Source organism: Macaca fascicularis, chromosome 1, assembly GCF_037993035.2.
Source record: "Macaca fascicularis isolate 582-1 chromosome 1, T2T-MFA8v1.1".
Classification (NCBI taxonomy): Eukaryota; Metazoa; Chordata; class Mammalia; order Primates; family Cercopithecidae; genus Macaca; species Macaca fascicularis.
The window spans coordinates 149,475,202-149,499,445 of NC_088375.1; the positions used below are offsets into that span (position 1 = coordinate 149,475,202).

General features: G+C 36.7%; 1 protein-coding gene across 6 annotated transcripts in view; it reads left to right on the forward strand.

The window, feature by feature from the left end:
- The window catches only part of SYDE2 (synapse defective Rho GTPase homolog 2), a 42,504-nt gene extending 36,461 nt beyond the window's left edge, over positions 1 to 6,043 (forward strand). For 2 of the 6 annotated variants that reach the window (XM_005542849.5, XM_074002731.1), the window contains one exon: positions 3,631 to 6,043. In XM_005542849.5, coding sequence (XP_005542906.2) covers positions 3,631 to 4,130 — 500 coding nt within the window. In that variant the 3' untranslated portion in view covers positions 4,131 to 6,043. Of the gene's footprint in view, positions 1 to 3,012; positions 3,057 to 3,630 lie in introns of all 6 variants that reach the window. The other 4 variants (XM_005542851.5, XR_012418210.1, XM_045368043.3 and 1 more) reach the window with 4 other exon arrangements.
- Positions 6,044 to 24,244: the final 18,201 nt, after the last annotated feature.

A 24,244-nucleotide genomic window follows, 5' to 3' on the forward strand; every position in this document is an offset into this window, starting at 1 on the left:
TGAAAACTTGCTTTCCTGGAGATACCATTAAGTTTACTGTCAGTGTCTGAGTTCATTATTATTAATTATTAATCTGTGCTAGAGGTTAAGGTCGTTATATTATTTTATAATAGTAGCCACCTTAGTTTTGGGTTTGGGAGAAAAAACTTAATGTATATCTTGTGTTATAGAAAAAGCAGGTTCGGATTTCAACTTCACTGTATTCTAAAGACAACCTTAAACAGCTGTTCCTAGTGTACAGCACCTTATTCCAAAGATTTGTGTTGTTGGTTTTAAAAATAACTGCTCCTTTTTCTATAACCTGTTATTTTTCTTTAGTTGTAGTTCCTCAGACAAAGAGCAGGGCAGAAAGATGAGAAGAAACAAAAGTTTTACCCTGTCAATCACCTGCTGTTGAATTCAAGAAAAGGCAGAAATCAAGTAGATGAGGTGCACTTACTGGGCCTGAGAAAGTTGATGGTGACATAGAGAATGTGGCAAAGACTAGTAGGCGATAGCATATTAACTCAGCGAATGTCTATCCTATCTCCATGCATTCAATAGAAGGTTTTAGCTTTCCTTGCTATGCATATCTTATTTTTCCATTTGGAAATTCTCCAACTCCAGAGTTAAAAAGAGTTACTCCCTTCCTATTTATTTTCTAAACTTTTTGTTTTGTTTCATGTTATTTTTTGTTTATTAATTTTGGGCAAGAAGATAATTTGCTTTGAGATTTATATTTGAAAAGTCCTATCTTCAAAGTAGTTAGTTAGAACTCTAGCATATCAGCATTAGAAGGTAAAAATCATCCTGCCAATAGTCTTTTAGATTGTCTTCTACTGAACCCTCAGGTTCTCTGGAAGCAGCTTAGAAGCCAGATCAGCAAGGGGTGGGGGAACAAAATGGAAACACACTTCCCTGTTGACCAGAACAGCCTTTTTTTAATCTGTTTTATTATTGAGTTTTTACTAAAATATTTATTTTAGATATTCATTTTCTGTTTTAAGAATACTGAAAATTACTGCTGGTCCCCCTATCACTTTAAAGATGGAGAAATCAATTTAGAGTATAATTCCTAGATCCTTGCTATACCACATTTTCTTTCCTTTGTGGTTTTTTTTTTTTTGGGGGGGGGTGGAGTCTCACTCTGTCGCCCAGGTTGGAGTGCACTGGCGCAATCTTGACTCACTGCAACCTCTGCCTCTTAGGTTCAAGCAGTTCTCCTACCTTAGCCTCCTGAGTGGCTGGGATTACAGGCATGTACCACTGCACCTGGCTAATTTTTGTATTTTTAGTAGAGATGGGGTTTCACCATATTGGCCAGGCTGATCTCAAACTCCTGACTTCAAGTGATCTGCCTGCCTCGGCCTCCCAAAGTGCTGGGATTACAGGCATGAGCCACAACACCTGGCCGCTATACCACATTTTCTATGACAAATATATTTGGGGCAAGTGTTTTGGAAAAGGTATCAATTTTTCTCTTATTTCTTTTTATTTCATCTTTCTTACTAGATTGTAAGTTTGGTGAGGTCGAGGATTATTTTTAACTTTATATTCCCAGGTCCTAGCAGAGTATTTGGCACTAACTAGTCAGTCAGTATATTTTTGTTAAATAAGGTAATTATAGATAAAAGTATAATAAAGTAGTAATTAGAAACAAATCTACTGGTAGAAAACAAGATAAGGAAAAATTAAGTTTCTTAGTACTTATTATATTTTGAATTCTTTTTCAGCAACCTTATAGACTGCATTTTTAATTTTATTCTCTTGAAGGTGGGTAGTCAACAGTGATGGGAAAACCAGAACTTTTGAGGTTAAAATTAGCCATTTTCACCATATATTTAGTTGTAAACCACTCCGACATCAGTAGTCTAAAAAGTCAGTGATGTTGGTTTTTCAGAAATTGAAATTTTTAGTCTAAAAGATATAAAATATCAGTTTAATTGGTTTCTTAATGTTTTCCAAGATAATATACAGAAATAATGTTTCAATATGGTCTTAGGTAAGTAACTGTAAGCAACTGGCAACAAAATGAATCTGGATTTTGTAGGCAAATGTCTGAAAATGCAGGCACAATAGGACAAGTTTTAAGACATAAAGCAAAAATACATGGTTAGATCAGACCAGATAACCTCAAGGCTAGCAGAATATTGTAATTGGTTGGTGAAAACAACAGGCATGACAGTTAAGCACTAAAAAGAACAGGAATAGCACAAAGAATGAGGGGGAAAAAGTAAGGAGATAGTGGTGATAAGTAGCTAGAGGAGGAAAAATATGAATAATTACACAGTGGAAAATTCAGATATCCATTCTGCACTTATATCCGTTGATGGTATGGACCATTCTATATTAATACTAACATTAAAGATCAATTTAAAGTAAACCTTTGTTTTCTAGAAAATTTTAGATCAAGAAATTTTAGCTATCTATAGTGATACATAATAACCATCTTAAAATGCAATAGAAATGTTAAAAACATACCTATGTACAGTTATCAAATATTTCAATAAAATCTAAATTTAAAAAAGTATGGGATCTCTGAAAAATGTTATGAATATCACTTTAAGTGTGGAAAACTAGAACCATATATATGCTTTTATAGTTTTTTAGTTGTTTTATTTTATACAACAACAAACAAGCATTCATTATATGTTGGAGAGTATAAAGTTGGTGTGTTATCACTGATTTATGTTGCTTTGTCTTAGTGAAGGGAAATAGAGATGAAGGGGCACTTATTAATGGAGAATAAACAAGCAGAAAGAGAAAGATATTATGGGTAGTCTTTAATAGCTATGTGTCAGCATTTTAAATTGTCTATTTTATATACAGAATAACCTTAGATAAATATTTTGTTCAACACACAAGAGTAAACCTTAGTTTGTAATGAAGTAATGTGTGTCTCTATGGTAATCGTCTATATGGCTAGCACAATGCATACTCTCAGAAGAAACTAGTCTTAATATGGAAAATGTTATTTGGGATTGTTAAATACCTAATCAGAATGAGAAAATAAAATATCTGTACTATTTCCAGGCAATAAATGAAGATAGTAGATAATGCTGTATAATCAAACTCAGGTAACAAGTGGTCAAATCTAGTATTTGCACATTTTATCAAAGTGAAATTTGGTCTGCTTAGTAAACTATGACTCTGCTGCTAATAGAATTGCAGAAAAGCCCACAAGGGTCAGAACTTACTAGGCTGATCACTTTAGATGCCTTTGCCTCATTTAGATGTTTGCAGATAAAGGAACTTCTTGTTATATTTTGTTTGTACACCAACATGCCTTGCCTGCTTTTTGCTGTAGCTTTTAATTTAGGAGAAGCTAGCAGCTTAGCTATTGTTTGAATTATAGCTAGATAATAATAAACTTGCACAGAAAATTAATTGACATTGGAAATGTGATTTGTTTGGGGACGTTATGATGTAGCATGAATTAGCACCATGGAACGTTATACTGCTTCTATCCTTAATCTACATTATGTCTGGTAATACAAAAATAATTATGGAATGCTTTCTTTTGATAGAGTGCATGTTTGTGTTTCAATGCATGTTTGTAGTTGTTGATTAAATGGCTTATCTTTAACTCTGTTTTTTTTTTAAGTTCAGTTGGATTACTGTCACTAAAGCAAAATTGTTGTTTGTTTCTAGTGCAGCGTTTAACTGTCAAAAAATCAACAGACAGTTTATTCCCAGAGCAGAAGTCTTCTCTGAATTATTTGAGGCAGAAGAAAGAACGACCTCATATGTTAAATTTGAGTGGTACTGATTCATCAGGAGTACTTAGGCCAAGGCAAAACCGATTAGACAGTCCACTTAGCAATCGTTATGCGGGAGACTGGAGCAGCTGTGGGGAAAACTACTTTTTAAATACAAAAGAAAATTTAAATGATGTGGATTATGATGATGTCCCTTCAGAAGAGAGAGAAATTGGAGAAAATTATAGCAAAATGGATGGGCCAGAAGTAATGATTGAACAGCCAATTCCCATGTCCAAAGAGTGTACATTTCAGACATATTTGACAATGCAGACAATTGAGTCTACAGTGGATCGAAAAAACAATCTCAAAGATCTACAAGAAAGTATTGATACTTTGATTGGAAATCTGGAACGTGAACTCAGCAAAAACAAGCTTAATATGAGTTTTTGAGATTGAGGGTTTTTCTGTTTTTTTTTTTTGTAATGTCTTAAAGTTTCAAATCTGTTTTTCTTTGCTTTCTTTTCTTATACCACCCACAGTGATGTTTTCATTTTATTACTCTTGAAATCTTTAATTTCTAATAAGTTTATCTGATTCAATTAAAAACACTATTCATTAATATAATTTTTACTTATCTCCCTAGAAAACTTTTCTGGGGATCAATAAAACTTGGACATCTTGGGCTATTTTACTAAATCTTGCCAAGTCTATGGAGATAACTTTCAAATGCACTTAAGAAGGTTCACATAAGTTATTATCCCCTCAAGGTTTTTCTGCTTTATGGGAACCACTCTTCTGTAGCTGAGACAGATGTTCTTTTTTTGTTGTTTTTTGAGACGGAGTCTCACTCTGTCACCCAGGATGGAGTACACTCGTGCGATCTCAGCTCACTGCAACCTCCACCTCCCCAGTTCAAGTGATTCTCCTGCCACAGCCTCCCGAGTAGCTGTGATGACAGGTGCCCACCACCATGCCCAGCTAATTATTGTATTTTTAGTAAAGACGGGGTTTCACCATGTTGGCCAGGCTAGTCTCAAACTCCTGACCTCAGGCAATCCGCCCACCTTGGCCTCCCGAAGTGCTGGGATTACAGGCGTGAACCACCACACCCGGCCTTTAGATGTTCTTTTAGAGGAACATCACAGCTGCTCAGTCTGATTTGCAGTACGGGTCCTGGTACACTGCTACATCCTTTGGTCACATTTGTAATGCAAATGCTGCTATAAGAAAATCTTTTTATAAATAAAAGTGAAATTATACAAGTATTAATGTATTCTGTATTAACAGTCAGTAATTTAAGCTTATAAAAATTAAATATTTTTATAATCCTGAAACTATGTATATATTTATAAATGCATATATGTATAGATATCAGGATGGGGGAGGGGTTACTGTAGAAGCGCATGTATTTTTAAAGTATATATGTCATGAGACCAAAATTATTATCTTAAAATATTTTTTTCAGGGAGAGAACATTTGAATTAAAGGAGGAATTACATAAAAACACCTGAACAAAAATATTCTAGAAGCATCTGAATAGAAATAATAGACTTTCTTTTCTTTATTCACAGAAAGTCATGATGTCCCCTGTGAAAAGTCATCTTTTACATTTGAAATCCTCTAACTCCTTAAGGGATTAAGTGCCCAGATTTCTGCACTGGTGACTTAGATTTAATAAATCTGCTCCTGTTCTATGCATTTTTATATTCCGCTTTGTTTTAATTATTTATTTGTAGTAGTACATTTATAACATTGACTTTATAATTACCCCATTTGTTTCTAAATAAATTGTCTTGCTAGCTTATTACATGTTTTTGATTTTTAAAAATTAACTTATTTTGGCTAAGTATATATACAGTGTTATAGCAATCACAGTAATGTTTGAAAATGTAAATTTAGAAGGCTTTTGTATTAAATAAAAATGTATTTTTTTAAACTTTTATATCTACAAAATATGTAATTTTAAAATTATAATTAGACTTTAAGTTACTAACTTTTAAGATATGCCAGTCATTGAAAAACTGACTTCCTGATGTTTTTCTGAATATTAAAGTACTTAAACTGTTTCTATGCAATAAATATTGATAAACAATCTTATTTAATTTGAAAACCCATTGTTAAAAAATAAATATTTTTATATGAAATTTTCATTTTTTAAAACTTTGTGTTAACAATTCAGAAGAGAATACCAAGAGAACATATATGCTGAGTAAACAGTCAAAGGAAAGTACTCTTGAATATTTAATAGGAAAGCTGTCTCAGTTTCCTTCCTTTTGTTGCTATATCATGTATGAATTGAATAAATTGTTCCAGAAATGTAAAAATTTTATTAAAATATTATAATCTTCGTGTTATGCTATTAATTATAATGGTTTTAAGGATCACTTATGTTAATATTCCTTTTAAACAAAGGTGTTAAAGTTTTGGACCATCATGTATTATCTATCAATATATGTAATAACATTTATTTGTCCAAAATTTTCCAGAATCTGAAATACTCTAAGGGCCATGCTCGTATTACTGTATTACTATATTATTTTGGGTGAGAATAGTTTTAAAGTTGATCTCTGTGATCTTAGAGAATTCTAATCAGTTTTTTGTTGTCTACACTGAGTTATAGCTATAAACTGCTTTTATGACTCTGCTGTCCCAGAAGTGTTGTATAAGTTTAGATGTCTTTACTTTAAATGGCATTTTACTTCAAATATTTTTTGAGAGTTTTTATACCTGCTTTTTATTATTTCCTAGGATCTTTCTGTAGTGTCAAATGTTGTTCCTTTCTGAGCCTGCCAGCTTTAATTTTTCTTTTCTTTTTCTTTCTTCTTCTTCTTCTTCTTCTTTTTTAAATAGAGACAAGGTCTCTGTATATTGCCAAGGCTGGTCTCAAATTCCTGGGCTCAAGCGATCCACCCACCTCAGCCTCCCAAAGTGCAAGGATTACAGGTGTGAGCCACTATGCCCAGCTTCTAATGTTTTTTAGGATTAAAAACAATTTTAATTTTAGAGCATGTACCTGAATAAAAATTCTAAACAATTCAGATGGATAGAAAATAAAAGTACAAGTGTTTCTGCCTGCCATCCACACCAATTTCACCTCTTAGAGGTAACAGCACGTTTCTTGCTGCTATTTCTTATAATTTAAGCCAAATTTGTTGTTTTATGAATGATAAGCAATTTATCTCACTTCATTCCTTCTCACCATTTTTGGTTTTAGTTCTTCATTAGTTCTCCTTTATAACTTCAGTTAATAATTTTTTTGATCCATTGATTTTAAATATATTTCCCTAACATTGAGGAAATGACCAACCTTGTACTTCCCTTCCAACTCATTACTGTCCTTTACTGCCTAACTTCTCTTAAGTTATACGATTAGTTTATATAATAAGTTTTAATAGATGTATAATGTTTTCCCTTTATATTGTATATTTATTTGTATATTGTATATACCGTATACTGTATATTTATTCTAAAAACTGCAAATCAGTAACTAGCAGTCACACTATGCAAGAGTATGCACAGGTAAACCTGTGATTTATCTCCTTCTATGTATCTATCTTATATCCTTGAGTCTGTGCTGATTTAAGCAGAATGTTTTCACACATAAACGCCAAATGGATTCTTTCATAGCAAGCCGTCAACTTCCCCAAATCATGCCATGTGTCATTTGCTACATAATTGGATCATGGCTTCTGCAGATTTTAATGGTTCCTGGAGTACGTAATTGCTTTTCTTTCTTTCTTTCTTTCTTTTTTTTTTTAAATCTTCAAATAGAGACGGGGTATTGTTATGTTGCCAGGACTGGTCTCAAACTTGTAGGCTCAAGCGATCCTTTCTGCCTCGGCCTCCCAAAGTGCTGGGATTACAGTGTGAGCCACTGCATCCAGCCTGATTTTATTTCTTGACAGAAGAAAAATGCTTGCTTTACTGTAGCTTCTTTTAATCAACTATTGAATTACCAAATTTGTTCAGAGTGCTTTTAGCTCTCATGAGATTCCAGAACTATATTCTCGTCTTTATTTATTTTTCTTTGACAGAATTGACAGGAAGAAAAAAAACATGTTCTCCACTCTAACTCCGAGATCATTTTATGCTTCTTAATCAGCTTCATCAAATTTGGACAAAGTGATTTTTAGCTGTCATCTCGGGATGTATTTCTTTTGTACTCCTTTTGTTGTTGTTTTGCCGCACTCTTTCTTGAATTTGTCTTTTCTGTTTGCTAAAGTATATTTACAGGTGCCTTTTTTTCCCCTAGAAAGGATGCATGGGAGATAAACTAGGAGTCCTTGTGTGTCTGACAAGGCCTTTATTTTTTCCTCACACTTTATTTTTATTGGGCCTGCAGCTCTAGGTTCAAACTCATTTTTCTTGAGAATTTTGAGGGCATTTCACTATTACCTTCAAGCATCCAGTTTTGCAGTAATCTGGGCTAGAAAGATTCAGACCAGGATAGAAACAATAGAGATGGTGAGATATGGTTGGATTCTGAATATATTTTGAAGCAAGAGCTAAAGGAATCTGCCAGTGGACTATGAAAGGAGTAGGGCCTGAGCAGCTGAATGATGGAGCTCCTTCAAATAAGATTGAAATGACTCCATGTTTTTTCAGTGAGTTCCTTCTATTGGGTGTTGGTATTGTTAATACAGTAGTTATTAAAATGTCTTATAATGTCCTGTTAACGATTAGTACTAATGCTTCTGTACTTGGTGATGCTGCTCATAGAGTTACTACTAGAATAAGAAGGCCAGAAGACTTCGTATTTATCTAAGTAAAGTCCCACATAATAACTGTCTAGAAAATTCCAGATTATGTAGCTTTATATGTTGGCGGTCCCTGAAAAGAATTTAGTTTCCAGACCACAGATTGACTTTGATGGTTAGGATTTTATAAATACATCAATTTTTAGGTACTTTGGCATGAAAAAGTTGTATTATGATTAATAATAGCAAGTCTTGATTCGAGGCTTACTCACCTGAGGACTTTGGTACAAAAATGCTCTTTTGCTCTTTTTCCTGACCAATTTTCATTTTGAATGCAATAAGGGCCACATTTGATAAACACTGAAATGCCACAAGTAACATTTCTTGATTGCATTCTGCCTCAGCCAGAAATGGACTTGTTAACTCAGGCAGAAATTGAATTATTGAGAAAATAGTGTATCAGAAGGAAGACTTTTGGGTGCTGAAAGTCTTTTATATTTTCGTCCAGGTGGTGGTTTCATAGGTGTTTACATATCAGGTTGCATCCTTAAGATTTGTGCCCTTTATATGTCATCCCTCTATTTTTTTAATGGGAAAGCTTGAGAAATAGACTTGGAAAATAAACAGAAACTAAGAGGGGCTAGGTCGTCAGAATGACAGCAATCAAGGCTGTGCTTGGTTACGACGCCGCTCTTGCTGTCACTGTCACTAAGCAGCCCCACGTTCTCCCCACTGGAGTGAGTTAGAAAACATCCTCAGTCTGCGTTATTCCTGACAGAGTTCCGGACAGAAGCATGAGTTTGTACTCCAGCTTCCAGAAGGCAGAGAGGAATTAGCTTGCATCCTTTCTTAGAACTTACATAGTAAGTAGATTCTATGACTGCAGAAGGAGATTTGGATGCTGAGCTGGCAAAACAGTGACACACACAACACTTTCCTAGTCTTCCATCTGAACCCTGTTGCTGCAAAATTGGAGTCTTTCTTACCCCGTCCCCCCAGTATATCCCAGCCATCAACAGGTCTGAGTGTTGTGTGTCTGAAACTGTATTGGAGTTTGTCACTGCTAACACACTAGTCCAAGCCACCATCATCCCTCAATCTCCTAGTTCTTCTCTGCTATCACTCTCCCCTCTACACACCCACGATCCAGTCTCTTCATGGAAGCTAATGTGAAAAAGATAAACTGCATCATTTCCTAGGCCTTCTCCCTTGTTGCCCAGCTCTAGCAACACTGGGGACCCTCATTCCTGTCTGAGGCTCTCTGCTCTTGCCATTGACCCTGTCTGGAAAGCTCTTTCTCCAGATGTTAGTTAGGTAGCTCCTTTTTGTCATTCGCTTCTCTGCTCAAATGTCACTTCAAAGAGCCTGCTTCTGAACAGCCTGCTCTGAGAATAAGGGGAAGAAGCAGATGGAGATTTCTGTTTCTTGTAACAAATACTATTAATAAACACTTATGGTACTATCTGACTAAACTGCAGATATTTATCACTTTGGTAAATGTTTACATTTAAACCAAATTTAAGAAAAATATTTGAAGAACTACACCCACATCCATTGTCACTTTTTGTCATATCACCTGGGCTTACTTTCATCAAGGCTTTATCATTATCGGAAATTATCTCATTTATTTGTTTATTCATTTATTGTCTACGTCCACTCTTCTAGAATGTAATCTCCATGGCAGCAGAGACTTTGTATATCTCGTTCATTGCCATATGCCTAGGGACTATAACATAGAAGCTGTTCAATTAATTGTTAATCAGCGAATGACTGTAACAAGACTTGAGAATGGTTGTCTTTTTGTTAGGAAAAGACTAAGTATTATAATCACAATGTCTACATAATTTTAAAAATATTCGCTCCTGAGTAATAAATTATTTGTGGTTAAGAGAGTAATGTTATTTCTTTTTAAAAAACGACTTGTCTTTTTTTTGTAGTTAAAATGGTCTTGGGAAAATTAGTGACTACAAGTAGGTGGGTGGGTAAATTTGGGATGATTTTTTGTAGTATTTCTTTGCTGCAGAATGCAGTCTAAACGTTTCTGTGATATGTATATGAAAATGCACATCTCACCGTAACAAAGGAACATCTTTAAGAAATATTTTGTTAAAATGCATCATTTCTTTATAGAAATCATAAAGAGCAAAATATATCCTCTTAGTTTTGACCTGATTTACTTCATATACACTTTCTCTGGAACTGGAAAAAACTATTTTTCATTTTGTTAAAATATTTTCATAAAACTTCCTTATTAGAAAAAATAGCAGAGAAACCACTTTGAGGGACAGTCACTACATTTAATGTTTTTATTTTCCTCAATGCCAAGTGTTTGTTTTAAGCAAGTGAGAAGATGTGTAAACATTGGCCTTGGGTTGGGTTAACTTCATTCTTACTTGTTTCATAAGGCCACTTGACATGCTTTTAAGTTATTTGGGTTAATCTTGCCTTTTTGCTTAATGGAGGTATAGATGTGGTAGAAACTTGGTGTTGCCCTCTATTTTCTATATACTTTGGAAATTCCACTCTTCAAAATAATTTTCCAAAGAGAGTTTAAAAATTCAGCTTCAGAAAAGTACAATCCACATTAAATGAAGAAACAGGAAAGCCCCTCACATTCAAGACTTTTTTTGTGTGAAAGTTATGAAACAGCATGCCTGCAGCTCACATTTTTTTCACACATTGAACAGTGACCCCTTGTTCTTGACTTTTGTTCAAGAAACGAGATGCAGGTTGCCAGCCTGTTTGCGTCTGTTCTTGCCTTTTTTTCCCCCTGTGGCCATTGTAAAACCCACTCTTTAACCTAAGAGCAAGTTTGAAACCTTAGGTAAGTGAAAACCACTTGTCTCGGTTGGTAGATGAGAAATGTCAGAGCATAAAGTGCCATCTGTCGAAGGTTATAAATCTACATTTGATCTGCACTCTATATCAAACTCACCTATAAAGCCAAGGAAATATACATAAAAGAAGGCATACAGTGTCTTTTCCCTCAACATTTATGAACACTTTCAACTACATAGAAAAGTTGAAAATTTTATGGTGAATACCCATATATCTAGCATCCAGATTCTATAATTTATAAGCTTTTTGTTAATTTCCTTAATCACATATCCATTATTTGTCATACTTTTTTGTACATTTCAAATTAAGTTGCAGGTATCAGGACATTTCACAGTAAGTGTCATTTTGGAAGCCAAAAAAAAAGATTCAATTGTTGGTGAACTTTGTGTGATTATAATTAACCTCTAAAAGATCTGTGGTATTAATTCATCACAAATCTTAGAATTCATCACTGTTAGAAAGAACTAACATTGCTATTAATAGCCTCTAAAAAGTAATGGATATTTTGAGTATCTTGTAATTATTATTATTATTATTTTGAGTCCTGTTGTGTCACCCAGGCTGGAGTGTAGTGGTGTGATCTTGGCTCACTGCAACCTCTGCTTCCCGGGTTCAAGCAATTCTCCTGTCTCAGCCTCCCGAGTAGTTGGGATTACAGGCGTGTGCCACCACACCTGGCTAATTTTTGTATTTTTAGTAGAGCTGGAGTTTCACCATGTCGGCCAGACTGGTCTTGAACTCCTGACCTCAGGTATATCTTGTAATTCTTACCACATTACTTTTAGCTATCCTAGACTTCCATCATTCACAGACAACCTGCACAATTTCTACCATATTTAAATACCGTGTGTAATATTACTTTCTTATTTTCTTTAAAATTATTTTTTCAATTGAAAAAAATTGAAATGTAAAACTTCACACTGCTGCCATATGTGGAAAACCAGTATCAATTGTTATTAACGAGTTAAACAGTTTTTTCTATACACTAAAATGAATTCATAACTATTAAGATAATTAAGGTGTGAGCTCTATGTACTGTTACGTACACCTTAACATGCATACCACACTTTGGGAAATACTGAGTTATAATCTCTGCTATGGTCTGGATATGGTTGGTTTGTCCCCAGCGAATCTGTTGTCAAAATTTACTCCTCAGTGTGGTGTTTTGGGAGGTGAAAGTTGTTTGGGTAACAGGGCAGATTCCTCATGAATAGATTAATACCCTCCCTGGGAGGTGGAGTGAGTTCTCACTGTATTAGTTCCAATAGAGCCAGTTGTTAAAAATAGCCTAGCACCTCTTTGCACACTCTCCCTCCACCACCACCCCTTTCTCGCCATGTGACCTGTGCATATGCTGTCTCTCCTTCACCTTCTCCCATGAATGGAAGCAGCCAGCAGCGCTCACCCAATCTTCAACTTTCTGGCCACCAGAATCATGAGTCAAATAAACCTTTTTCCTTTATAAATTACTTAGCCTCAGGTATTCCTTTGTAGCAACACAAAATTGACTAAGATAATCTCCATCTTTTGTATCACAAATGTTGGGCACAAGAAAAGTCAAAGCTGCATTGAAAGTTGAACACATAGATAACACCAGTCTGTTTTCTTTTTAAGGGACAAAAGCACCTTGTCCAGGTAAGACACTGGACTAGCTCCCATCTGGAGCTGGCGATGGAGAGAGTGAAAGGTCTCCTAACGCAGGGTTGGGGAGGGTCTGTCTGCAGTCTGAGATTGTGTCCCAAATGGGGCCCATTCTTCATGAACCCTGTAGGTGCCACACTGGCAGGAACAGAGCCAAAGCCCAATTCTTACAGCCTGCATTTCTGCCTTGAGGACTTCTCAGTGCTGTTTCCCTGACCACATTTTTTTTTCTCATTTTGTTTCCTCTCACACTGTTAACCCTCTCCTACCAGCATATTTTCCCCTGAACTACCAACATAGGGTTGGTAGGAAATCAACAAAAACTTATCTTTCCTTCCTAAGATTAGAACCAGGGCATAGGAGCCAGACATAGAGATCAAAATACCAAATTTACTTTTGATAAAAATAAGCCGGAGAATATGGCCTGAGTCTATGGCCAAGTGGGCTTCTTCACACATCCTCTGTGATCTGATCATCCCCACCTAGTCACTGGTGGAGTTAATGAAAAAAGGCCTCTCCTGGCATGGGCAGAGCCTGTCAGCACCATAACAGTATGTATTACCAACAGGCTGGTGTGTGGTGAAAGAATGCACAAGGCCCCTAGCCAAGCATGCTCAAGTTCTTCTCAATTCACTACTCAGATGAGTCATTCTTTGTGACTTGGGGAATAGTAAATGAGGGGTTTAAAGAGAAGCTGGAAGTGGTTCTCTCATGCTCTTTTACCTTGAGAAGCAGCGAAATCCCCTCCCTTTTATGGAAATGGTAAAAGTACAGGATGTTATCCTCTAAAAATGACCTCCTATTGTTTCCTCTTAATAAAGGACCAAATTGTCACAAGATAAACTTTGGGACCCTTCTGTAAATGGAGCAGGAAGTGGAAAAGCTGAACTGCACATAGGCAGTCAAAAAAAAAAAAAAAAAAAAAACACACACACATAAAGATTTTCCAGGTAATCACTAGGCAGTTGCTGCCATGGGGCACCCAGTTAATTTGCAAAGTGGCCAAAACAGCATATTCTCACCTCTCTTGGTAAATCCTTTCCCCTCAGGCCCCCATGGCCATGTGCCACCTCTGGCTGCCTTGGGCCTCAGATATCCCAATCAGTCTTGCCTTTCCTTCCTGTGCCCAACAGAAACTGTCTCCTCCTTCTCTACCTCCAGGGAAATCTTGCCTTCCATTTGGTTTTATAATCTTGCCTGGAAGAATGTGGTCTTATCACCTGATTCAAATACTAACGTGTTAATGATGGATAGGGTTTATTTGTACTTTATTTTAAAACGGAAGCATATTAAACTATGCCTAAGAAAGTGCTGGGGGTACTCCTTAGGTTCTCCTGGTTCTTTTTGCTAACTGTGGGGTCCCTTGATGCTTCTGCTACAGTTCCATGTTATGTTCACCTCTGAAAGACTGTTGGCTTTTGTATTAGCCATCTCAACTTCTCAGGTCTACTTTCATCCTCAGCCAGTAGGGAACAGTACTTAAGCCATTATCAGCCATATCCTTAATGCATTTAAACAGGGCCTAGGTCACAAGGGGGTTGTTGGGCTTCTGACAAATCACCTAGTGGAAATTCTATGAAAGTCAGAATTGCATATGTAAATTTTTAAAATATACATATGCATATGAAGGACTAACCAAAACAACTTTGAAAGAGAACAAAGTTGGAGGACCAACATTATCCAATTTGAAGGTGACTTATAAAGTGACAGTAATCAAGATGGTATAGTAATGGCATCAAAATAGACAAATCAATAGAATAGTTCAGAAATAGATTCATACATATATAGACAACTGATTTTTGATGAGACAATTCAGTGAAGAAAGAATAGTCTTTTCAACAAATGCCACAACAGTAGCATATTTCCATGAAAAAAATGCTTTAATCCACATCTCATACCATATGTGAAAATGAACTCAAAATACATCATAGACCTAAATGTAAAGCCTAAAAGTGTAAAACTTCTAGAAGAAAACCTTGGATTATGCACAGATTTCTCACCAAAGACATGACACATAAAAAAAATTTTTTTGATAAACTGAACTTCATCAAATTTACAAACGTCTGCCCTTTGAAAGACCCTGTTGAGAGAATAAGAAGATAAACCACAGATTGGGAGTATACATTTGCATATATCTGATAATGGCTGACATCCAGGATGTATAAAAAAATTCCAAAACCTCAATAATAATTTAAAAAACACTCCCCGTGCTCCCTGCAATGAGCAAAATACATGAACAAACACTTCATGAAAGAGTGTATATGAATAGCAAATAAAGACATGAAAATTAACAACTATCATTAGTCATTAGGAAATGCAAATTAAAACTACAAAAAGATAACACCGCAGAGCAATTAGAATGGCTGAATTTTAAAAGAGCGACCCTACGGGAAGAATGTGGAGGAAATGGGACTCTCATATACTGCAGGTGGGAATGTAAAATGACACAACCACTTTGGAAAATATTTAGCAATATCTTAAAAAGTTAAAAATATACATACCACAGGATCCAGACATTCCATTCCTAGATATTTATCCAAAAGAAATGAATGCATATGTCTGTAAGGAAAACTTGTACAGAAATTATCATAGCAGACTAATTTGTAGTAGCAAGATACTCATTTGACAAAGGTCTAATATCCAGAATCTACAAGGAATTTAAACAGATTTACAAGAAAAAAAAACCATCAAAAAGTAGGCAAAGGATACGAACAGACACTTCTCAAAAGAAGACATTTATGCAGCCGACAAACATATGAAAAAAAGCTCATCATCATCACTGATCGTCAGAGAAATGCAAATCAAAACCACAATGAGATACCATCTCACGCCAGTTGGAATAGTGATCATTAAAAAGTCAGGAAACAACAGATGCTGGAGAGGATGTGGAGAAATAGGAACACTTTTACACTGTTGGTGGGAATGTAAATTAGTTCAACCATTGTGGAAGACAGTGTAGCAATTCCTCAAGGATCTAGAACCAGAAATACCATTTGACCCAGCAATCCCATTACTGGGTATATACCCAAAGGATTATAAATCATTCTACTATAAAGATACATGCACGTGTATGTTTATTGCAGCACTATTCACAATAGTAAAGACTTGGAACCAACCCAAATGTCCATCAATGATAGACTGCACAAAGAAAATGTGGCACATATACACCATGGAATACTGTGCAGCCATAAAAAAGGATGAGTTCATGTCTTTGCAAGGAGATGAATGAAACTGGAAACCATCATTCTCAGAAAACTAACACAAGAACAGAAAACCAAACACCGCATATTCTCACTCATAAGTGGGAGTTGAATAATGAGAACACATGGACACAGGGAGGGGAGCATCACACACCAGGGGGCCGGGGGGCTAGGGGGGCTAGGGGAGGGATAGCATTAGGAGAAATACCTAATGTAGATGATGGGTTGATGGGTGCAGCAAGCCACCATGACACGCGTATACCTATGTAACAAACCTGCATGTTCTGCACATGTATCCCAGGACTCAAAGTATAACAAAAAAGAAAAAGAAAGTATATTATCTGGATGCATCCATTTAAATTTAATGGGTATTAAATTTATTAAACATACCTACAAAATATAAGTAAGACATGAATTAAAAAAAAAAAAAAGAACAGTGCCTGACACTGCAATAAGAAATGATAGCTATTACTATTAGGAGTGTGGCATCTATTAACAGTTTCCACCAGTAAACACAACCATTGTCAAATAATAAAGATCTGTTATAAAAATATTCAAGCAACAGAGATCTATTAAAAGTTTTATCTTTGCTTCAAAATAATCTGGAGTGAGGAGTATAGATTAAAGATTAGCCATGTACTGATCTTTATAAATGCTGGGGCTGGTAAAATCCCCTCTTTGCCTTTCACACTTCTCCCTTCTCCCATTCCATCCCTCAGAAGTAAACATAATGAACACATTGATGGCTACACTTCCAGACTTTTCTATACATATAGAGAAATGTGAATGTTGGTACAAATACACATACACAGTTTTACACAAGTGGGGTCATATTGGATATATTGTTTTGCAACTTGATTTTTCCCTTGATAATTTGTAAACCTCCTTTCTTGTTAGAATGAAGAATGTTCCTTATCACAGCTGAAGAGTAGGTACTTACTTGTCTGATGAACATATTTTGCCATTTTCCTAGTAATGGGCATGTAGATCCCTTCCACACATTACAATTTTGTTCTGGTTAATATTTTCTCTCTCTTTTTTCTATTTCTTTTTTTATCACTTGCTTCATTTTTCCTTTATCTATTTTCTCTCTTTAGTACTAGAAGTCAACACTTTTGTCAGCTTCTAGGTTAGCACTCCCCACCCACTGCTTCCTTGAATGCTCTGAAGACCAATGAATTCTTTATTCTATGAGCCCGACCTTTACAGGCCAAAAAAGAGAGAGAGAAATAGCCAAGTGAATTTCTACTACTGTCACATTTAAGTCACAGTGCAGGCTGCTTTTGCTTTCCTGAGAAAGTATGTCAAGTATTTTTTATATTCTTTTTTAAAAATTATTTTCTTTAAAACATTATTTTTTTCTTGTTCTTTCTTTTCTTTTTCTTTGCCAGCAGAAAGTGAAGGAGACACACTTTCAAGTTTGATTTTTAATTCACAAACTCAACATTTTTTCTTTTCTGTTTACTAAGTCACACAATTTCCTTGGAGGCAGACCTTTATGTGTCCCTTTATTAATGTTTTGTCTTTTATTTTCCATATAAAGTAGTAAACTAATAAAATCTTTATTAGAATTTCTCTCCAACTTTGGAATCTTTTTATGAGGTTGTAGGAGCCTGAATAATGGTCCCAAAGCCATCTGTGCCCTAATCCCTGGAACCTGTGAATGTTACCTTATGCGGCAAAAAGGAGTTGACAGATTTAATTAAGTTAAGGATTTTGAGATGGGGAGATTTTCCTGTATTATCTAGATGGAGCCTAAATGTGGTCACAGGAGTTCTTCTGAAAGGGAGGCAAAGGGAGATTTGACTAAAGAAGAGGAGAAGGCAGTGTGCAGATGGAAGCAGAGATTAGAGTGATGCGGCTACGAGCCAACAAATGCCCACAGCCCCGGGAAGCTGGAGAAGGCAAGGAATGGGTTCTCTCTCTCCACTGGAGCCTCCAGAAGGAACTAGCCCTGCTGGTTTCAGACTTCTGGTCTCTAGAACTGTGAGAGAACAAATTTCTGTTGTTTTAAGGTACAGAGTTCATGGTAGTCTGTTAGGAAATGAATATAGAACTCTATTCACAATGTTCTGTAATTAATTTTGCTTTTTTTTTTTTTTTCAATTTGTTGCTTGTTATTGTTCTTGTTAATTGATTTTCTTCCCAGTAGTTTGCAGACCTCAAAACAAAGTTATATATTTAAAACTGGTGATAAACAATGAGTTTATAATAGCCTTTCATAATATAAGTAGGGGCTTGTTTAACTCCTCACCTCACCTGTTTTTGCCTTCCCCACTGGCACTCTAGCTGCACCAAACTCCTAGGACTTTGCTTTGATATGGTCCTGAATCTGCAGTCCCACTCACTAGAGGTGGTTTCTGCTATTTAGAGTTTTTTTTTTTTCTTTTTCACCTTTATCAGTTTTTAAGACATGTAGCACTTATTTCCTGTTTTCTGTTCTAGGTATTTGAGTACACAGCTTATTGTGTCTGCTGGATTGTATGTATTAAAGGCAGGGATTTACTATACACTATACTTCCTTATCATCTTTCCTGGAACAAAGTAGAAAGAAATAAACTATTTGGGAGGTAATTTCCCAAATAATGGCCCCAAAGAGATTCATGCCGTAATCCCTGGAACCTGTGAATGTTACCTTAAAGAGCAAAAAGGATTTGATAGATTTAATTAAGCTAAGGATATGGAGAGGGGCAGATTGTCCCGGATTATCTAGATGAGCCCTAAATTTAGTCACAAGGATTCTGCTGAAAGGGAGGCAAAGGGAGATTTGACTATAGAAGAGGAAAAGGCAGTGTGCAGATGGAAGGAGTTATTGACACATTATAGGTATAATAACTAATATTTACTGCGGATCTATGTTTCAGACACTGTACTATGCATTTTATATATTCTGTCTCAGTTTATCCTCACAAGAGCCATGTGAAGTGGTTTTCCAGTTATCCATTGCTACATAGTAAATTGTCCCAAAACCTGGTGACTTAAAATAATGATAGCATTGGCCGGGGGCGGTGGCTCACACCTATAATCCCAGCACTTTGGGAGGCTGAGGTGGGCAGATCACCTGAGGTCAGGAGTTCAATATCAACCTGCTCAACATGGTGAAAACCCGTCTCTCCTTAAAAAAAAAAAAAAACAGCCAGGTGTGGTGGCGGGCGCCTGTAATCCCAGCTCCTCAGAAGGCTGAGGCAGGAAAATCACTTGAACGCAGGAGGCAGAGGCAGCAATGAGCCGAGATCACACCACTGAACTCCAGCCTGGTTGACAGAGCAAGGCTCCATCTCGAATATAATAATAATAATAATAATAATAACAATAAATGACAGCATTTGCTTTGCTCACCAATCTGTGGACAGGTTGAGGCAGGGAAAGCTCATCTCCGCTCCGCTCAGCGTCAGCTGGGGTAGCTCGAAGGCTCAGGGTTGGAATCAGCTGAAGGTTCATTCACTGACATGCCTGGTGGCTGACACTGGCCATGGGCCGAAACCTTATTTGGAGCTGTTGACTGGAACACCTCCATTCTCTTTCTCCATGAGCTGCCTCACAATGGTGGCTGGGTTCCCAGGGTGAGTGCCCAGTGAGAGAGCGCCAGGTGGAAGCTGTCTCACCCTTGATGACCTGGCTTCAGGTGAGATGCAGCGTCATTTCCACGGCATTTTGTTCTTTGAGGCAATCACAAAGTGCCACCCAATTTCTAGAGGAGGGGAAATGGAGTCTGTCTCTTGATGGGATGTGGCAAGAACCTGTGGAATGGGAAATGTTGCTCCACTTTTGAGAATTCCTTCTGCTGCAGCAGAAGCTTGTCATGGTTAAATGATTAAAGCTTGTATGTGGCTGAGTGCTCAACATTCTGACTGCAAAGCCCAGACTATGATTCAGATATTTCTCTTACTATGTGACTTTTAAAACTGTTAATATCACATGATCAATTCCTTTTATAAACTCTAAACGAATTCTTATATGCACTCTTTATTATTTTTAAACAAAAATTTTTATTGATGCACATAGATGTACATAGTTTCAGGGTACATATGATCATTTAATACATTTACATAATTTGTAAAGATTAATCAGTGCATGTGGAATATCCATCACCTTAAATATTTGTCTTTATGCCCGAAACATTATTCTCTTCTAGCTATTTTGAAATCTACAATAGATTATTATTGACTATAGTCACCCCACTAATCTATTGAACACTAGGTCTTATTTTTTCTATCAAACCATATATTTGTACCCATCAATCAACTTTTCTTCACCCATACCACCCCCTCACCTTCCTGGACTCTGGTAACAACCAATCGATTCTCTATCTTCATGAGATCCACATTTTTAGCCCCCACAGATGAACTAGAACATGTGATGTTTTTCTGTGCTTGTTTTATTTCATTTAACATAACCTCAAGTTCCATCCAAGTTGATGTAAGTGGCAAGATTTCATTCTCTTTTATGGCTAAATAATATTCCACTGTGTGTACCACATTTTCTTTATCCAGTCATCTGTCAATAGGCACTTTGGTTGATTCCATGTTTTGGCTGTTGTGAACAGTGCTGCAATAAACATGGGAGTGCAGATGTCTCTTTGATATATTGATTTCCTTCCTTTTGAGTGTATACCCAGCAGTGGGATTGCTAGATCATATAGTGGTTCTATTTTTGGTCTTTTGAGGAACCTCCAAACTGTTCTCCATAGTGGTTGTACTAACTTACATTCCCACCAGCAGCGTATAAGAGTTCGTCTTTCTCTACCTCTTTGTCAGCATTCATTATTGCCTGTCTTTTTGATAAAAGTCACTCTAACTGGGGTGAAATGATATTTCATTGTGGTTTTGATTTGTATTATTCTGATGATTAGTGATGTTGAGCATTTTTTCATATACCTGTTGGATTTGTCTTCTTTTGAGAAATGCCTATTCAGATATTTTGCCCATTTTTTAATCCGATTGTTGTTTTGCTGTTCAGTAGTTTGAGCTCCTTATATATTCTGGTTATTAATCTTTTGTCAGATTGGTAATTTGCAAATATTTTCTCCCATTCTGTGGGTTGTCTCTTCACTTTGCTGACTGTTTTCTTTGCTGCGCAAAGCTTTTTAGCTTGATGTAATCCCTTTAGTCTATATTTACTTTGGTTGCCTGGAGCGCTGTTCATTTTTCCATAGGAGGACTATATATGAATTATTTTTCAAATGTGTATAGATACTGTTGTGCTGCATAACATACTAATTCATAGAGCATTTTTGAATTTTTGGTAGTTTTTTATCCAGGGAAAGGGAATAGCATTTTCAAGGAAGAAGAGGTGAGAGGGTATAGCATGTGTGGAAAACAGCATGGAGTGAAATGGCTAGAGCAGAAGTAGGGGAGAGCAAGGCTGTAAGAGATGAGTTTACAAGCAAGCAGGGCCATGCCACAGGAAGGCAAAGAGCTTAGACCCAATCCCCGAGGCAAGGAGGAGCCATTGAAACGTTGTAAGCAGGGAAGTGATGGAGTTCAGGCCTGATTCGTGTGTGTGCGTTTTTGAGACAGTTTCACTCTTGTTGCCCAGGCTGGAGTGCAATAGCTGGATCTCGGCTCACTGCAATCTCTGCCTCCCGGGTTCAAGCGATTCTCCTGCCTCAGCCTCCCAAGTAGCTGGGATTACAGGCGCACGATACCAAGCCTGGTTAATTTTTGAATTTTTAGTAGAGACAGGGTTTGATGATGTTGGCCAGGCTGCTCTCAAACTCCTGACCTCGTAATCCACCCGCCTTAGCCTCCCAAAGTGCTGGGATTACAAGCGTGAGCCACTGCGCCTGGCCTCTGATTTTTAAATGACCACTTCGGCTTCAGTGTTGAGAATTTAAAAGCATAGGATTTGGAGTGATATGTAAATCTCAATTCACCCACTTACTGCATAATTTGAATTTGTTTAGAATATTTTATGCTCTTTCACTTTGTAGACGCAGGTGATTTTCAATTCAGGAAAGGTTTTTCTTTTCTTTTGATATCTTTGGCTTTTTAATTTTCCTGGCATCTTATTAACAGTGCACAGATATAAGTTCAAATCCTGGGTTCCAACTGAGAGTTGGGCACATCTGTTCTAGTAAGACAGAGTGCTCTCTAATCTGCCCAAGTTCATCGGGAGGGGCTTAGCTAATGGCATAACAAATAAAACCTGAAGTCTCAGTGGTTTAATATGATAAAGGGTTATCACCTGCTTGTGAAAAGTCTGATACAGAATGAGAAACTATTCTCTACTTTGTAAATTATGGCCTCTGGAACACATAGCAGGGGGAGATAAAGCTGGAAGGTTCCATGAGATGAGTTAAAGTCAGGCCTGGAGTGGCTTCTGTCACTTCCACCCACATCCTATTGGCTAGAATTCAGGCTCCAATCTGACTGCAAGGAGGCTGGCAAATGCAGAGGTGCACGGGGGATATTTGACCAGCACAAGTGGTTTCTGCCATCTTCCTCCTCATCCAGATTTTCTGTTACTCTCAATCAATTAAAATTGAGATTCTCATAGTGAACGGATGCAGTTTTTTTGTTTCAAATTCTGTCTACAGCATATCATTTCTGAGGACTAGACGCCTCTCCAGTACTCCCTACTTACAGCCCAGGTGTTTTTCTGGAGTTTGCCCTCTCCTGATGCTAAGGTGCCTGTTAGAGAAATGCAGACAAAATTCCAACAGTCTTAAAAAATAAAGTGTACGATTGAGTGATGGCTACATGGTTCCCTGCTTGACATGGATGGGTTGAAAGGAACATACAAAGTGTCATCCTGCCTTTTAAACAGGTGGATGTCTTTTATATGACCATGTCTAATGTTTTTCCCTTATTTCTAAGTTTCAGACTTTAAGATCCATAATATTGTTTTTATTTTTTATTTTTTTCTACTCTCATCTGCTGAAGGGACCCACATAATTATTAAACTAAATTAATTAGCTACTAATACATGTAAATTATTTATCTAGTAGGGTAAGAGAATGGATATCTTGGTTAGCTGATTTTTTAGTAGGTACAAAGTTTCACCATGTTGGCCAGGCTAGTGTTGAACTCCTGACTTCAGGTGATCTGCCTGCCTTGACCACCCAAAGTGCTGGGATTACAGGCTTCAGCCACCAAGCCAGGCCAAGCTGACTGTTAATTAAACACTATCAGGAATTACAATGTAATAAAAATATACTACAATAAACATAATTAAACTTCCTTTGATAATTCAAAAGTCACCTCAGAATCCCAAAGCAGTTCAACATCTATGTAAAATATTTTAATATGTATTTTACATATTTTTAAGCACTTAGACTTTACAAAGTACTTCCATATGTTTATATCTTATTTAATCCTTATAATTCCATGCAGTGGGATTTATTATCCCCATTTGTTGAAGAAATGAATCAGAAACCCAACATTACAAAGCTTGAGACGAGCTGTCTTTATACTGATGACCATCAGTAATTATTGTCAGTCCTGCAGACATGACAATCTGGCAGAATTCTGACATGGATGGACCTTGAATTTGGTTATATACCTGATGATAATTCCTTAATAAAAAGTTGCTTGTCTTTTGTTGTCATAAGTGTTCATTACAGAACTAAAAAATAATGAAGTTCTAGCTATTGGTTGTTAGGATTCTGGATAATTGGGAGTTTATTCTGTTTTGTTTTGTTTTTTGAGACAGTCTCATTCTGTCCTCCAAGCTGGAGTGCAGTGGCACAATCTCAGCTCACTGCAACCTCTGCCTCTCTGGTTCAAACGACTCTTATGCCTCAGCCTCCTGAGTAGATGGGATTACCGGCACACACCACCATGCCTGGCTAATGTTTTTGTATTTTTAGTAGAGATGGGGTTTTGCCAAGTTGCCTGGGCTGGTCTTGGGGTTACTGGGGTGAGCGACCATGACTGGCCTCTGTTTTTTATTTGTTATATTTAGATCCATACAAACTTCATTATAAATGAACAACTAGTACCAATTTAATTGTTAATTTAGCTTTTTTACTAAGCCTGAAATAAAGTAGACACTTTCTTTTCTTTCTTTTTTCTTTTTTTTTTAGACAGAGTTTTGCTCTCATGGCCTAGGCTGGAGTGCAGCGGCACAATCTCGGCTCACTCCAACCTCCGCCTCCCTGGTTCAAGCGATTCTCCTGCCTCAGCTTCCTAAGTAGCTGGGATTACAGGCGCCCATCACCAGGCCCAGCTAATTTTCTGTATTTTTA